The sequence below is a fragment of the Haematobia irritans genome, chromosome 1 (genome assembly GCF_050003625.1).
Source record: "Haematobia irritans isolate KBUSLIRL chromosome 1, ASM5000362v1, whole genome shotgun sequence".
NCBI classification, from domain to species: Eukaryota; Metazoa; Arthropoda; class Insecta; order Diptera; family Muscidae; genus Haematobia; species Haematobia irritans.
Window position 1 is genome coordinate 116,207,440 of NC_134397.1, and position 18,491 is coordinate 116,225,930.

The window sequence follows — 18,491 nt, forward strand, 5'->3', positions numbered from 1 at the left end:
AAGCATGAACTGAGTTAAATTTAATGTTAATTTTAAATTTAATGTTACCTTTAGGTTGTTTTTACTTTTAGTTTTTTATATTTAATTGAATTCTAAATTTAATTCTAATGTAAATGAAAATATTTATTTTAATGCAATTTAGTTTAATTTAACGTACAATAACTATGCAGATTATCTTGTATTCATTTATAACTTCCCTCTCTCCCTTTTATTCTCCTTTATCATCACTTTTACACATCACTGTAATTATCCAAATGTAAACGTTCAAGCATTTATTCATTCATTGAAGCTTTCTCTTATTCATTCATTTACACCCATAGTAGATTACTCGTATATACAAAGGTATATATAATGGGGCTTTAGTCAAAGGTCGGGCTACTTCCTAACATTTCGTAAATTGCCATATATCATGAGTGAAAGAGAAATCTATACAAATGTAAATATATATGTGGGATATTTGTAAATATGTGCGGGTGTGTGAATTGTTTTAGCAGAGAAAAGCCATAAATCAAATAAAATTTATACGCTTTCAGTTGCTGAATTTGCAAAAAATCCCGTTTATGTAAATCTTTGCAAAGCCCCGAAAAAGTCCTTGCTCTAGCACAAACAATATCTCAAACATACCCACAGGAATGGATCTCTTTGTATGATGGTGTTGGAAACCTGCTCTCTTCCTCCCCCCCGATAAAGCAAAACGGGGTTGGTTGTAAGGGCTAACCGGTTGGATTGTTGAATGAATGCTCTAGTGGGTAAATGGTTACAAATGCCTTTACTTCGATATTTTGGTAACTGGGTAATTGTGCTATTTTGGTATATCTGTATGTATATGGGGTATATTTTTGTAAAGAAATGGCCAACAACAGGAAAATCAATAACAGGGCTGTTAAATGCTAGCCCTTGTCCCCTTTTGCTTTTAGCCAGAAACAAACCAGAAATATCCTCCTCCTCGCGTTAGCTAATATATAAAAGGCCATAACAAATGATATATGGTAGTATTCTTTCAGGGCCGTAAGAACTTTCACAAAAGAAAAAAGAGGGAAAAATTAAGTGATAACGGAGGTCATAATGATTTAAGGACACCATTTTCATTTTGGCCCCCAGTAGAAGTGGTGAAAGTTTTCAAATGATTTTCTTGGTCTTGTTTTTGCTTTTTAATTGGTACCAGGTGTGTGTGTGTGTAGATGAACCTACATCGACAATGACTTCAAGCAGTGGTTGTTGGCGCCCATAAGAACTTTTTTGGGGGTATATAAAAGTGTTAATTGTAGTAGGCTACAATGGCCTCACTTCAATTGTATGTATGTCCTATTTGCCAGTGTTAGTGTTAATTGCTTTGTTTCCTTTGGTATAATTTGTTTGGTCTATGGTAGTTTTTCCAAAAAGAAAAAAAAAATACAATTGGTTTGGAAACTTTAGGTAAAGTCATTAACACCAAACACCAAGGATCCTAAGAAGAAACGGAGATAGTGATTTAACATTAAAATCATTAGACTAATATAATTTGCATTTTTTGTTTGTTTATTGCTTCAAGAAAATCTTCTATACCAACACTTAAGAAATTGCCTGATTTAATAAATTAGTTTTATTTTTTTTTGTTTGGATTTTACCCTTAAACAAAAACACAAAATGTGAAACTGAAACCTTCAGGAAACAACCCCTTATAATGATGGAATAAAATTTCTCTTGAAATGCAAGCAATAAATTGATTAAATTTTATTTGCTAAAATTGTTATGGACCACCATACCAAATCAATAATTTAAGAGTTCGACAGACAAATAGCAACCCTGAGAAACCACAATTCTTAAATCGTTGTTCTTGCCTCTCTCCCAAACAAAAGGGAAATTTTCGTTTTAGGTTTTCATTTTAAGGCAAGAAATTATTAATTTTCTAATGGATCTAAAGAGCTCCACCGAAAACCCAATTGAATCTAAAGGACTATAACAAGTATGTGTAAATGATTGGTTAGGTGTTTATCCAACAACCACTTATATGGATTTTGGGTTTTCCCCCCCTCTCTCTCTCACCATAAAGCTATTGCTTTGAAATGTAAATGTGATTTTTATAAACGTTTGCTAAGCAATTTCTTAACAAAATACAAATGGAAGATTTAATGAAATTTGTGCGATTTTCTTTTATCAACAATTTTTTTTTGGCGAAGGAAAAGATCTTGTGCTGTTTTTCTTTCGGTATTATTTATGAGTTTTGTAATAAATGTCTTCGTTTTACCAGGATATTCATTCGTATGTGGCATTTATTGTCATTGGTAATAAGTATAAAATCATAATAAATTTTTTTTAGGGAAACCCAAAAGCATCAGCAAAACCAATAAAGTGAACTTTATAAATTATTAATATTGTATGGATGAAGACAGTTTTATAGATTTGTGTAGTAGACATTATGATTTATGATTAAATATAGAATTTTGTAATTATAAATCTAGACCAGAAAATATTAGAAATTAGAATTACTGCCGTTTCTTTTTAAAACAGAAATAACAGTTTTGGGAAGGCAAATTTGTTATTTCAGATTTATTTTTTTTTATGTTAGCAAGACTTTAAAACTTAGATTTGTTTACTAATACTAATACACATTAGGCTGAAGACAAATTTTAAATAAAGTTAAAGACCCGTGTAAAAATTGAGAGATCTAATCATGTTTAATAATATCAAAGTATATATAATTATATCTGCTCAGATATGGTTGAAGATATAAATAGATCTACGGAGATATGTTATGTATAGTGTTATATATGATTAGATCCGATTCAAGATCTCATTATATATGTTGTTATATCTATTTATATCAGTCATATCTGGCAAGATCTAATTGTTTATCTTCATATATGATATATACTATATATAGCTCCATATCTAATTATATATATCGCATTAAATCATGAACCAGTTCTGTAACACGGATAAACAAATATTTGTATATGTTTGTGTTTGAAAATAGTGTGTTTGTTACGAGAATATTATCTTGATATACTTGATTACAAACACGTATGTTTGGTCGCACATCAAAACAAGTGGTGAATATTTTCTCTTTTTTAGGAGGATGAAGTTGTGGTAGTCCAGGAAAAGATTAAAAGGAGACAGTGAAGCAACGTAAAGATTTGTGACCAGGCCATATCCGAAGTTGCGATAGAAAGAAGTATTATCCAATATCAAAAAGAATAAAAATTTGGAGATGATTTGCATTGTGAACCGGATACATTCCCGTGCAATTATTCATAGTATGGTATTTGGGGCTTCGCGCAAACCATTCAATATAGCGTTGGGTTAAATTTTTGGGTACTAGATGCAAATGTTGGTAAGTATATGTATTATTTGCAAATATATCTTTAAATAAACTGATAATTCTTCTATACATTTTTCAGAGTTTTCATTCCGAGCAGCCAAATGAAGGAATTGCGAGACTCATTTAAGGAACTGTTTGCAGAGAGCAATGTACTAATGCCTTGGGAAATTTAAATGCCAGAGCCCTTGGTGGCTATGTATATATATTTTGTTTTTGTTGTTGTTTTTTGTTTCTTAGACTTTTATACCTAGACATATATAATGTACATATGTTTGATACAACTTATAATATTAAATATTCTTTTCATTATAAAACCATAAAATAAATATTTTTTATTAATTACTGTAATTTCACTAATTTTGGAAATTTGTAGATAAAATTTATATATAATTAGATATATTAACATCTAATTATATCTGGTCAGATCTAATTCTAAAGATATTACCATTTTTCGGATCTGTCCAGATCTGTCTACATATACTACCATATCTAATCAGATATGGCAGGAGATCTCATAATATCTGGCTAGATTCACCAATTTTTACACGGGGATTTCAAATATGGTGTTTGAATATGATATAAAATTTTGTAATTTTAAATCTATACAAAAAATAATAGAAATTACTATTATTGCCATTTTTCAATAAAAATAAAACAAATTATATTTGATTTAAATGCCATTTCAAAATTTTTAAGACTTTTTTTGTACATTTATAGTAGAAAGTCTGTTTAAACGGCCGACGGTTTCAGCTGGTTTATCTTTGACTTAGAATCTCAAGAACCAACAATAGTCTTTGCTACATTACAGTCCTCTAGTATGTCTAAATGCGATAAGCATTTTTTTGTTGCATTGCCTTAATTTAAGAAAAACTCCGATTTTTTTAAATATGGATTTTTCTGGTTACAATATTTCAGTCAATTTCCCAGCGGGTTTTGCAATTTTTTTTAAGCTTTTTCTGCTAACAAATTTCTTTGTGTGTATACACACATCAGTCAGAATTGGTAGAAAGAACATTGTATATTATTGTGTTTTGTTATTTGATTTGTTTATGATTGATATCCATAAAAAAGAATTTATGATTTCACATGCGAATGTGCGAATGTTTTCCGGCGGAAGTATGAAGCATTTTCACTCATAATTTATCGATTGTTTACCAAAAATAATTTTTGTCTAATTAGGGGTAATAAAGAGCAACACAAATAAGACATTTTGGAAATATTAAAAATGATTTTTATAGGCTCAACTAAGCCAACAACTGATGTCTTATTTATAAAAGAAGCTATATGGTTAAAAAGAAGTAAAACATACTTAAGGCTATAAATGTTTCTGTTGGCGTATTTAAAAATTGTTACTCGATATGTTAAAGTTTAAAAATTCGAATAACTTATGTTTTAAGTTCACATTTATATTTCTAATTAAAATTTCATGTAATGGTTCAATTACTTTTTTATTTATTTAATAATTTAATAATTAATTTGTTATTTGACTTCGGCCATTGAATTTATCATTCCAATGATTAAAACAACTTTAATTAATCAATCAATCAATAATCTATAGATTTCGTTATTGAACCCGAAATATTTTGTAAACTTGCTTTAAACAAACTCTAACATTAAAATATATACAAGAAATAGAAATTTTCAAAAATATATGGTAAACTTTTTTTATTTGCAAATTTCTTAAATTCTAATTTCATTTCCTTAAAACACAAACAAATCTTGTTTTTCCTTTCATAACATTTGTCTGTTATTATTTCGCTTCAATTATTTTACTTATTCAATTGCATTTGATGGTATCATAAAGATTTACAATGTGTGAACATTTATTGTAGGAAGAATTGTATAAAAGCTGCAATTTACAATTGTACACCTCTAATGAATGTTAATTGTATATTGTATATAATGGTATAAGCTTTTCAGTCAATTAGATAGATATCCTTGGGATGAGTTTTGCTATGAAGCATGTGAAAAACATGCGTGTTTTTAGAAAATTGTAACACTAAAACAGAATAAAAAACAACACAAGAAGAAGAAACTATTAAATACACACACTTTGTTAGGCAGTTATGAATGATATTTGTTTTTATAAGAGTTGCGTGTCAATGAAACATATATGCATGAATATGTGTTTTTGTGTGGGTGTGTACGTGTGTTTCTATTTAATTCGGCTAATTAAAATATTTGCTTACAAAAAAAAAAAAAAAAATTGAGGAGAGTACTATTTGTTCTTTATAAATTACATAGAAGATAATTTTTTTGGGAGTATGTTTTCATTGACATTTCTGAAACATGCACATGCTTTAATTGTACTTTTAATTTCTTTAATATATATATCTTTTTGGGACTAATTTATTTGTTTAATAATAGAGATAATTTTTATGACTTGTATATTTTCTCTATATAGATATTATAATAATACAAGAAGGAAACATCTATCACAACATAAACATTCATTTACATTCTCGTTACCTCCAATGACCTTGATAAGCCTTTTTCAGTTCCCCCTTAACCCAAGGGTCTTGACTTAATTTTTTAGGGGGTTTCTTTTGTCTTTCATCTAATGTCTGAGACTTGATTTTCATAATAAATTATAAAGTAATTATAAAATATTGATTTGCAAAAAGCAAAAACAAAAATCTTTAGGATATTCAATATTAGGGTGGAATTGAAGGGGGTGTAAAACAAAAATCCAAAAAAGCTTTCATAAAAATGGAATCATTTCATCATGAAACAAAAATCAAACATTGAGACAAGGAGTATTTTGATAGTTATAAAATATTCAAAATGAATATGATCGTGAAGAAAGGAATATTATCAGAGTAAGTGAGAATACCATAAATGATCACTTCAAGACGGACAGACCTATGGACTGTAGACCCAAAAAGAAAAAGACAACAAAATGGCCGATATTTGTATAATTAAAATAAACTGCCAAAATGCAAATCACTTAAGAGCAGAAGATATTTAATAAAATCGCAGAAGAAATAGCACGAAAAATATATAAGGCACATTACTTTTCTCAACGTTAGAAGCCAAAACTATCCCCATTCAAGAGGATAATTTTCCTCACTTTATTATTCATAAAAGAATTAACATTTTTTATTTGGCCTGTGGGTCTTTCTATTTGAATCTATACTGTGATTATATTCCTTCTCCATATATTGGGTATATTTTTTTCAAAATTTTTTCATAGGACTAGGATTAGGGTTTCTTTTTGTGTTGTAAAAAATATGACTTGCAACTTATTCAAAAATGTGATTAAAAACTCACAAAAATATATGGAAAAAATAAACAAAAGTCTTAAAAGAAAATAATTGCATAAAATTTTTAAAAATAAAGAAAACAAAATAAAAGTTTGGTACTTACCTAGCCAATCTGGTAGCAAAGAGCCCGCAAGAGATTCTGAGTATCTCTTACCTGAAAAACAATAGAAAAATAAACAAAGTTAATCATATTTCGTATAAAATAAATAAAAATCTATTAAAAATACAAATAAATCCTAAAGAAGACATTACACCATTCTTAAAAAAAATTGAAATATTTTATCCTGAATTTTTAACCTAGTTTTTGTACTTTTCGCCCTATTTGTTCATCCTATTTGCTTTATTTTTTTTAAGTTTTTTTTTTTAACCTAGTTTTTGTACTTTTCACCCTATTTGTTCATCCTATTTGCTTTATTATTTTTTAAGTGTAAGTGTTTTTGTGAAATTTAATTTTTTTTTGGAGTACTTACTGGGATCAATTATTGAGCTGTGTTTGTCATTTAGTCCATTTGTACTGCCGTGAGATTGTCCATGCTTTCCTGTAATTAAAATACAGGTCTGATCTATCAAATGAATTTTGATAATGAACATAGCAACCCTACGAGTTTACTTAATAAACTCAAATTTATATGGGCAAGTATAACTGAACCAAACAAAAATCATGCGGTGCAATAAGAAAAATTGAAAATTTTCCAATTATAAATTAAAAAAGAAATTTAGGAATTTTGAAATAAAAACAAATTGAACTAATTTAAAAATTGAATTTTATGTTAAAAAGTTTCTAGAAAATTATAAAAAGAACTAAATTATTTTTTAAAATTTACTGAAGTCTTGCTAATGCAGTACTATATCTTCACAAAAACTAAAATTCCTATCTTAGAAAAACGCAAGTGAAATTAAAACTTCAAAGCTACTCTGTATTCTCTTGACGCAAAAAAATCGATACAAAAGAAAACTGATAATAATGAAAAGTAATAAAAAAAATGAAAAAATAATTTCTTGTTGCCTATCTACTACTATTGAATATTTCCTCAAACTATATTTCTTATTATATAGAATGATTAGCTCAAATTTGAATGGAGTAATTGATCTGGAAAAAAAAATTTGGCTTATATACACTCTAGGAATTTAATTTAAACGAAGAAATGGTGTAATGTTTCAAATATACATACTAGTAGGTTAAATAATAAAAATTAATATAAAATAAAAATATATATATTAAAAGAAAATATTATGGCAACCAATTAATAAACGACTTCATCTATCATATTTAGACAATGTTCAATGAGGAAGATCATTGATTCTCTTTTTAATTGGACATATTTGATAATAAATCTTATAACAGTTAAAATTTCATGAAAGGGTTGTAGTCTGTTATATATGTCTCAAGAAACCATGCCTAGAAAGAAGCACAAAATTAGTTTTTTATTCATTACCTTTTTCAGAAAAATTTATAAAAAATAAATAATAAAAAATAATATCAATTAAATATAAATTAAACAAATAAATTTCAAATAATTTGATTGCCATAAATTTTGAAATAATAATAAATAATGTTAGTAAATTTTAGAACAAAAGAAACCCAAATAAAAACTAATTTTTGTTTAATGCAAACAAATTAAAAGTTTATTTTTAATTTAATATTTAAGTTTAAAACTACAAAAAACTCAATGCAGAAATTATGAAGAAATTTTCCACTTTTGTAAAAAATAAAAATTTCTTAAAGTCAAAATTCTTCTGTTTATATGAAATCATCTCCTAGTAATTTTAGAGAAATTGTGATTATTATACTTGTATGTTAATAGCTGTAAATAACAAAATATATTTAGGTTCGAAAATAAATACATCTGAAATGGAAAAAATTCGGATCATATCGACGGATCTTTTTATATCATATTTTGAGACCCTTAGACTCACAAAAATAACTCAGGTTGCTGTGTAAAAAAAATTAAAATTATACTGATCTTTATGATCCCAAGCGAGGATATTTGTTTACCATATTTAATTTACATTTAATGTTCTCTCAAAGAATAAAGCGTTATTTTTTTGATATTTGTAGAGTAGTGCCATTAGTATATTTGTTTCCCAATACCCTTCCTTGAATTTTTTAAATTCTATGTTTACATGTTTTTATTTTCAGGAATTTATAAGCTTTAGAATTTTGCTTTTTTTTTTGGTTGTGCTGTTTGATTCGTTTTTGAATGCGCTCTCCATTTGTATGCAAATAAATCTTTATTGTGCGACCATAAGTCGCACGATTTAAGCATAGGCCTACATATATAAATAAAAATATATATGCATACGTATGCCTTCATATCTATGTACATACATATTTTTGGCCCGAATGTTGGGCTTATAACCAAATACACCAGAAAATTGCCAGAATGGCAAAAACAAAATCATGGAAGCTCATGCAGTCTCATATATTAAGGCTTTCATACTATTTGTCATGAGATGATTTTTTTTTTGGAAAGCTATATTTTTCCGGCCTGATGCAAAATGATGCAGTAGCATAAGCGTTATTTTTTTGTAAATTTATTTTAAAAAATTCCACTTTTTTTGTATACTAATTGTGAAAATTGGAGAAGCAAGTGTATGTAAACACTGTGCGTAATATGAATGTGTGTATGAGAGTGTGTGAATTGTTGGTTGGCGGCGACGGCTATGGCATGTCATCCATATTGCTGCCGTGTGATATTTTATAATGAAAATCCCTTTTTGTTGTATCCCTGCACTGCGGTACAAAATTCGCATATATCTTCTCCACAATATCTATCCGCACACACACACACATGTAGGCATGTTTAAAGTCTGACATATAAATGTTCATCCATTTAATTTTATCAGCGTGAAAGGCATGCTGTGAAAATGCACAATTTTCACATTTTAACTAAATTTATAACCTGTATATTGTAGGTTGAGCATACATACTCCAATATTGGAGAGAAAGAGAAATAGGGAGAGAGATAGTGTATGTGTCACGGTATAAGAGTGTTGATGAGTGTAAGTGTATGTGCATAAATTTGCCAATGATAGGCCAATAAATAAATTAAAGTAATACCCAAGCATGAGGCTATGAAAACAACAACATCAACCATGAGGTATTGAAAACTAAAAACCTTATAGTGATATCGCACAACAAACAGAAATTAAATACCACAAAAAAAACTTTAAAGTACTAAAAGGGTGAAAAGTCTCCCCTTTCGAAGCAAAAAAAAAAGGGTTGAGTTTTAAAGCTAATCCGTAATGAAACAAGTGTTTCTTTTTGTATAAAAACAGTTAAGCCCCCATGTCTTTGAATTTATTATATATCTAAAGAAATTTATATCTATCGTTAGATTAACGTATCTTCTATTCTCCCCCCTCCCTTTTCCTATTTTAATGGTAATTGATAACTACCATATCCCATTTAGTCAATGATGTTAAGAATCAACTGGGATAAGAGTTAAAAAAATGAAACAAAAAAAAACAAACATTAAATAAATAAAATAAAATAAATGTATTTAAACATTTTATTTATATGTATGCGATGGTTTTCATGTTCAAAGGCTTTGATATGCATTGGAAAATCCCCATTCGACTGATGTATGTCTTCTGCATAGATAACAGTAGAAAGCAACTGTGTTCTTTTTTGTCGAAAGGATAACGATACGCAAGAATATGTCATTGTGTTGGTATGAGTTGGTTATACACATATACCCATAAAAACATATGCTGTATACTTGCATTTGTCATTTGGTGTTGAGTTGAGCTTTTGTTCACATAAATGCACAGCAAACAGTTGTAAGGGATTTATAAAGAATATTAAAAAAAATCAAAGTCCTTTAAAAGAATTGACTTTGTATGAAATAAAAATTATACACACAAAGAAAATTTCATTAAAATTGAGCTAACGAAAATTTTTTATTGAATAACGAAACGTTTTCATTAAAGCAAGGCAAAAATTCGTTAATAATACGAAACGTTTAGTCGATTGAATAGAAAATTCATTATAATAACGAAAATTTTCGTTATATCAACGAATTTGTTTCATTGGCTCAATTTTAATGACACACTTCATTGTATAACGAAGTTTTTCTACCAGTATACTAAGGATTTTTTTAAAAAAATTTTAATTTATATTGAATTTAAGGTATATTAACGTTATTGTAGTAACATAAGTAATGCTAAAATGTAAGTTTAATAATTAATTGGAATTAAGCTTAACTACACACAAAGAAAATTTCATTAAAATTGAGCCAACGAAACTATTTCATTGATATAATGAAACATTTTCATTGCGACAATGAAAATATTTGTTAATAGTACGAAACGTTTCATTGAGTAACAGAAAATTCATTATAATAACGAAAAATGTCGTTATATCATCGAATTTGTTTCATTGGCTCAATTTCAATGACACATTTCGTTAATATAACGAAGTGTTTTCTATCAGTGTAAATTAAATTAAACTAAATACATTATAATCAAAATTAAATTACATTAAAGTTATTAAAATCATATAAATCAAAAGTAAAATAAAATTGGAATTAATTAAACTAAAATAATTTTATTTTAATTAAATTTATTTTAAACAAAAAACTAACTGAATTACGCTAAATTAAACTAAATTATTTTTTTTTTATTAATTTTGAACTTAAATTAATAACATTGATCTTAAGATGTTAGACTTTACAAAAATAAATATAACACCATTTTAATAAAATTATTTAAAAAAATTAAATAATTAACTAGTAAGTAGTTTTTTAATTGAATTATTTGTTTAATTCATGCAAAATAAATATGATTAATTATTCTATTAAATCCAATATATATTAAAAATAAACTATATTAGTTAATTTCAAGTTAAGTTAATTTAGCTTAATTTATGGTCTATTTTTATTGAACTACGAAAACAATAATAATTAAACAAATTTATTAAAGAAATTTTTTTGAATTACTTTTTTAGAAAATTACTTAACGTAGACGGTGGCTTTGGTCACAATATAAGTTTATCCCAGTCTCTTCTAAATTTTATTCAATTTCCTAATAACCACTTTGTTAACTGGGTTATCTATAATAAGTTTACATGTTATATGTTTTGTGTGTATGTATCATTTGTTTATAAGTTGAACCATGTTGCAAATTTTATTGTTTCCCCCTTTTGTTGACACCCCTTCCCACACTCTTTAGTATTCCTTCATCAATGTAATATATGTTACTGTTCATCTATGTTTGAGTGCATGCTTCAATGCTTGAATTGTCCATTCGCCTATATCTGTGTGCAAGTGTGAGTATTGTGTAAATATGTTTACATTTACGAGCCGCAGAATCACTTAAGTGTGTAATTGTATATTTATCTGTTTTCATTTGACAAAATATCAACAATAACAATCACTCTTAATGTCACGTATTTTATACAATAGTTCAGTAAAATATATAAATGTATATATGCTGTATATAATACATATGATAGTATGTGTGTGTGAGAGAGATGCGATATGTAAGTATGAGAGAAAATACAACATATGTTTTTCCACGATTTATTAGTGTATGTTCAATTCAAAGAGGCAATTAGAGTATGGTGACTGTGAAAGAGCATCAACCTTACTACCCCTTCTTGATTTATTGAATTCTCTTCACTTTTGTTTTATCAATACTAACAGATGTTTTAGTTTTTTTCCCAAAATATATTTTTATTGGAAATAGGCAAAGTCAGTTTCCTAAAAACCAAAACGCAAGGCAATTAATCAGTTAAGGGTACAAGTGTATTATGATAGGGTCAAGTATTTGAAATATGTGTCTATGTTCATTTTCCTATTGTCTTATAATGAGGTACTCCATGTTATACAAAGTACATTTGCCGTAGCTTAGTATTTGCAATGATATTATTATTTTTTTCATAATACCTCATCAGTTCCCTCTATTGGCCCATCTCCTCATTCGAATTATTGGCCAATATTGGCAAAGTCAATCTTTTACGGTTGAGAACGAGCTTCAAAACTAAATATAGGTCAATTGACTGAGAAATAATAAATAAAAAATGTTAAGAAAGATCAATTTTTTCCGCTCTCCACATGATATGAAAAAAAAACTAATTTTTCATTTAATATAATAAGAAATAATATCTTAATTTATCAAAATCTATATATTCTGTTAAATGTTTTGATTTCATGCCCATTACTTCTCCATGTTCCTTGATCGCCTTTAAAAAAATGTCTCTTTAATAAATCTTCCTTAAAACATTTATCACAAGACCATCATCAGCAGTAACAATATCACCGTCAAAGAACATTCTGTTTTTAGTTGAAATTTATGTAAATTTTGCATGTTTTACTTAAGACAACGTAAATCCCCCAACTCAAAAAAAAAGGAAACAAAACGAAAAAAAGAGAGTCCCAAAGTAACAAGGAATTTGCCAATGTTCTAACTATGTGTGTAGCAAAACGGGAGGATTCTAATAAAAACTTTCTTTGGAGAATCCATTTGGGACAGAGTGTGAGAAAATAAGGGAAGACACAAATAAAGCATATTATTTAAAACTTTATAAAATGTGCACACCTGACGCATATTCACATTGTTATTGTTGTTGTTCTGTTTCTCCTTGCTATTTTTCTAGATGATGCACCAAGAAGATCCCTGGAAGTATAATATATCATCCTTGGTATGTCTACTGGGGTATATGCTGATGAAGGTGATGGTTTTACTTTAAGTGGAGGAGCATTAGCAAAGAATTAGCTTCGGTTGATCAAGGGCCTTTACATCAAAATAAAGGCCTTCGAATTGTGCAATGGATTAAATTGGGTAAGGAGTTGTGCCTTTGGGTTATGACATCTGTGGTAAAACCTTATGCCAATAATTAACCCTTATACTACGTTGGGGTCATTTAATGACCCATATCGTATTTTTCAACACCGCATATCTTACTGATCGAATATAATTTACAATTTCTATCACTCAGTCCATTAATTGGTAACATATGCTCAATTCATGCTGAGTAGTAAAAACTTTTAATTATAATCCAGAAGAAGAAAGTCGGTGATGAAAAATACGACCTAATACCCAACGTAGTATAAGGGTTAAAATAATTCATAGAAATTTTGGTGAAGAATTTGGTATAGAAAGAAGAATTTGCATATGGATGACATCGAAAAGGGGAGATGATCACTATTTAAGAGCCTTTAGTCATGGTTAAAGGTTGGAATAAAAGCTAATACAAGACAGACATTATCAGATTTAAGGAAGGTGGTGCGTGACTGAAGAAATTTGTTAGATGTGGAATTAGGAAAAATCAGTTGAAATCTTTGAGTAACCTTTTTAAACAAAAATATTTTTTTTTTATTTTACAATTATTATTCGAGCTTTTTTGGACAAATTAGATTAAGGAACCTAATTAATAGTCATTGAAAAGAAAACGCCAGGTACAAATCTATACACGCCTAGACTGTACATATTTCGGTTTGGGCGAATGAACCTTTCAACAGCCTTTAGTATAGATCTGGCTGGGATAGATAACTAAATTTTGGACCCTTTATGCTAACTCCTTATGGAGAAAACATCTAGGAATTTTCCTCTTACAAATTGAATCATCTTTACTCCCACTGTACATCATCTTTTCATATAACTACAAGTCCCTTAATCTTATTTTTATTTCGTTTTGTTACTGCTGTAATGCATCAACACGAAATTTAGTTTTAGAAGCTATTTGTTGAATTCACCTAAATGGTGAACAATCGAACAAGGCTTGATTTTTTATTAGTAGCGAACTTCCTAATTTCATTTATTGCGTCCCCATAGGGGCCCCTTTGTTTATGATTCCTTAAAAATTACATCCATTGATCATCTTTACGGATTCTTCAACTTCTATTTCATTGCTGCTGTTGTCTGTTATTTACCATTACTCCGACTCATCTTCCAACAACGGGTGCGGTTTAAACGTCCCTCGTTGATTTCTTGAATATGTTTTAGCATGTATAGCGTTTAAGGCGAATAAATTCTCTGACATTTTAAAAGTTATTAGATTAGCATTATACATATTTAGTGTAGGTGTTGGGGTGTGTGTTTAGGAATTGAGGGATGTAGGTGTATGTAAAATTTTATAGAATTTACACCCAAATACAACGTTTTTCATATATATATTCTATAAAATCATGTTGATCCTTTAGATTACAAGTGATTTTTTTTTGAGTGTAAATTCTTCCCTCTACTTTTATCATAGTGGGTTGTAATTGACTTTAAGCGGTTTATTCGTCTTGTCTGCTATGTTTTGGATTTTGGCTAAGAAATTTCAAAGACAACATATGTTGCACTTTTCTTACTATGATTTATTGCTTAGAAAATTTACATAAATTTGATAAATTTCCATAATATTGGAACAAGTCGCTGACGACAATTAAAGAGGTGGGAGAATATTGCTGAGATATGGTCTTAGAAATTTAAAGAATTTTTAAAAGATCAATAAAATATCTAAGGCTATGATTAGAGCAAGGAAACGTGATATATTTGGACTTTAATAAACACTCATCTAAAATTTATACTGAATAAATTGGGTTTGTTCGAATGTAAACTATTTTATTTAAATTATTATTTTTTTTTTCTCAATTCAGTTTGGTATAAGCAAGTAAAGAATTTAATTTAGATTAATTTAATACGAAAAAACTTAAGTTAATAATTTATTCAATTTTTTCCTTATTTACTCGTATTCTTTTCATATTTTCCTATATAAATCAATAACTAATCAAACTCGAGGTCAAGCTTTCTTACTGATTTACATTGGACAATTAACCTTTAACTGGGTACGTGGTGGTAAAATTTACCACCTCGAACACTCGTTTACATATATTTTAAAAAAGACGTGTGAAATAAAGTATATGTTAATCATTGAAAGAACATATAATATTTCGAAATATTGTTTTATTTTCGTTAAATACAATGTTTACTAATCAACAAATATAATAATGATACAAAAAAACCATTTTTTTACAGAAAAAATATTAATGTAAAAGAGGGGGTAAAATTTACCACACGTCGCAAATTACGCAAAAAAATTTCACCTCACCGGTTAAAGGTTAAAAAGGTCTGATAAAAAAAATTAAATCAATTTATTAAGTATTTTATTTGGTTTAAATTAATAATTATTTGTTCAATAATGCTTTATGGAACAAAAATATTAGTATTATTTTATTTAAAACTATATTTGTATTCTAATTTATAGTTTATTCAATTTAATTTGATATAAATAAATACTAAATAAAGTTCTTCTTTCATTTATACAGTCCATTTTATTTAGTTAGTTATTTATTTTTCGTATATTTAACACATATTTTTATAAGGCAAATTATATTTCAATTTCTTTATAGACGGGGAGCCACCGTGGTGCAATGGTTAGCATGCCCGCCTTGCATACACAAGGTCGTGGGTTCGATTCCTGCTACGACCGAACACCAAGAAATTTTTCAGCGGTGGATTATCCCACCTCAGTAATGCTGGTGACATTTCTGAGGGTTTCAAAGCTTCTCTAAGTGGTTTCACTGGAATGTGGAACGCCGTTCGGTCTCGGCTATAAAAAGGAGGTCCCTTGTCATTGAGCTTAACATGGAATCGGGCAGCACTCAGTGATAAGAGAGAAGTTCACCACTGTGGTATCACAATGGACAGAATAGTCTAAGTGAGCCTGATACATCGGGCTGCCACATAACCTAACCTAACCTTATAGGAAAATATATACTAGTTTCCTCCCGATGATTTCCCCTCCGATGATAAAGGATATTTGGTCTATAAACTCTGTAACGCGTAAAATGTGAACTCATTTTGGCTATTTGGTATTTGTGCAGTATGCCATTGTTTACTTTTTGACCTTAACGGTACTATCTAGATAACACAAAGTGACACAAACAAACATACAGACAAACACATGCATATGGTATGTGTGACTCTGTGCACTCTTGTTGTCTAGGCAGACACACACACATACACACTGCCATGCTTGCAAATATCATTGTATCTATGTTCGAAAACCAACTCAAATGTACATAAATACATAGAAAACTCTACACATTGACAGTTAATTTTGCAATTGTATTTCAATAACAATAAATTTCTAGCATTCGACATAAAATACGAGGGCTACGTACAAACAAACAAATGCTGTCCACATACAGCATGCAGAGTCATACACAAGAGTACGTAAACATACAAACGTAGTACACTGCAGTATTGGCAATGGTTACGTAGTATCCTCATTTTTTTGTTTGTTGGTTGGTTGGTTGGTTGGAAGAAAGGAGGTAGTGTGGTATGTGGTATTTGGATGCAATGCGGTGCGGCTTGAATGTAAAAGAAAGAGTCCATATTTAGATATATTAGGGAGAAAATTGTAAAGAGGATCCAAAAAACAAAAGAGTAAATAAACTTGGAATTATCAGGTTAGAGAATATGACCCTTTAAGGTGATCGAAAGGATTTATAGAGAACCTAGATCGTAATATGTAGATTTTAAAATCAACCTTACGAGTTTGCATATATACAATGCAGTGCACTCGCTGTAACGTGAACTAATTAAAACTAAGAAAGTTCACATTAGCGAACTTCAGCGAATTTCAAAACGAAACAAAGCCATATTCGGGAGTTTTACACGTTCTAGCTTTATAGTATTTTATTTTTGTTATTAGTAAAATTAAAAACTTAATTTGATTTCATGAAAAAATTAAAAAAAGAGATCGGAAAACTATCAGTATAAAGCAATTTAAATTAATAATTAAAATTCACGAAAAAGGCCAAAATAAAATTATTAAAAAATTTCGTAAGTGTATATGAAATTGTATTTTACGTTACGGAATATTTAGTGTAAAAAGGCGTGTTCACGTTACTGCGAGTGCACTGTAGTTGAAATTTAAATAAAAAAAGACCCAAAAGATTCCTCACAAAATGTGTTTTTTTATCCTAGCTTTTGACCTCTTAACCGTGTTTACTTCATTACAATTTACGAATGAATAAAAACATTCATTCTCTACTTTTGAGAGTAGGGTAACCCATACAGCGTCTATATTTTGCTATAAAAGAAAAGTAATGAGCTTGTGAATGGTTAGAATAAACTTTAAACCCTACATGGATATATGCAATTATATATGTATGTTTGTATATGTATGTTTATTTGTTGTATACAACTACATGTCTGTCTAGTCAAGGGAAAACGAACATTTGAGTGGCTAGGGAATAGAGGTGTCAAATATGAAATTGTTTTTGTACAACTATTTTGTATAATAATTAACAAATTAATTAAGTTAAAGAAAATTCAAGTATATAAGCAAAATAAAATTAAACTATATTATTTTATATTAATTTATTATATTATTTAATTAAATTAAAATAAATTAGTGGAAATTTTAAACTATTGTAACTATATTCATTTGAATTAAATTAAGATTAATTCTGTATGCTTTCATATGGTAACTATAAAGTCTCATAGTCTGATGCAAGAGCAATTCAATTTAGTGTGCTATATTCTCGGAATGCGGGTATTGCAAATATTTCACTTTTATTATGCCGAAAAATATAAGACGAATGCCATAAACTACAACAATTCAATCAAATAAAAGTAAATTATTTTAAATACCTCTAAACTAAATAAAATTACAGCAATAAATCAACTTATCAAAATTATCAACTTTAATTAGTAAAATAATACAAACAAATAAAACACAATAAAATAAAATAAACTAACTTATATTAAATTGATATATATCTAATTATGTAAAGTAAAATTAAAAAAATTTATGGAAAATTATATTTCATAAAATGAAATTAAAAACAAGTAGAGAAAGTCTAAAATCGGGCGTGGCCGACTGCACTATACCCTGCACCATTTTGTAGATCCACATATTGGGTTAGGTTAGGTTAGGTGGCAGCCCGATGTATCAGGCTCACTTAGACTATTCAGTCCATTGTGATACC

General features: G+C 28.4%; 1 protein-coding gene across 3 annotated transcripts in view; it reads right to left on the minus strand.

Moving 5' to 3' along the window:
* The window catches only part of Ubx (Ultrabithorax), a 204,598-nt gene that overhangs the window by 122,241 nt on the left and 63,866 nt on the right, over nucleotides 1–18,491 (minus strand). For 2 of the 3 annotated variants that reach the window (XM_075291469.1, XM_075291468.1), the window contains one exon: nucleotides 6,668–6,718. The exons of the other annotated variant lie outside the window; for it this stretch is intronic. In XM_075291469.1, coding sequence (XP_075147584.1) covers nucleotides 6,668–6,718 — 51 coding nt within the window. The remainder of the gene's footprint in view (nucleotides 1–6,667; nucleotides 6,719–18,491) is intronic. 3 annotated transcript variants of the gene reach the window in all.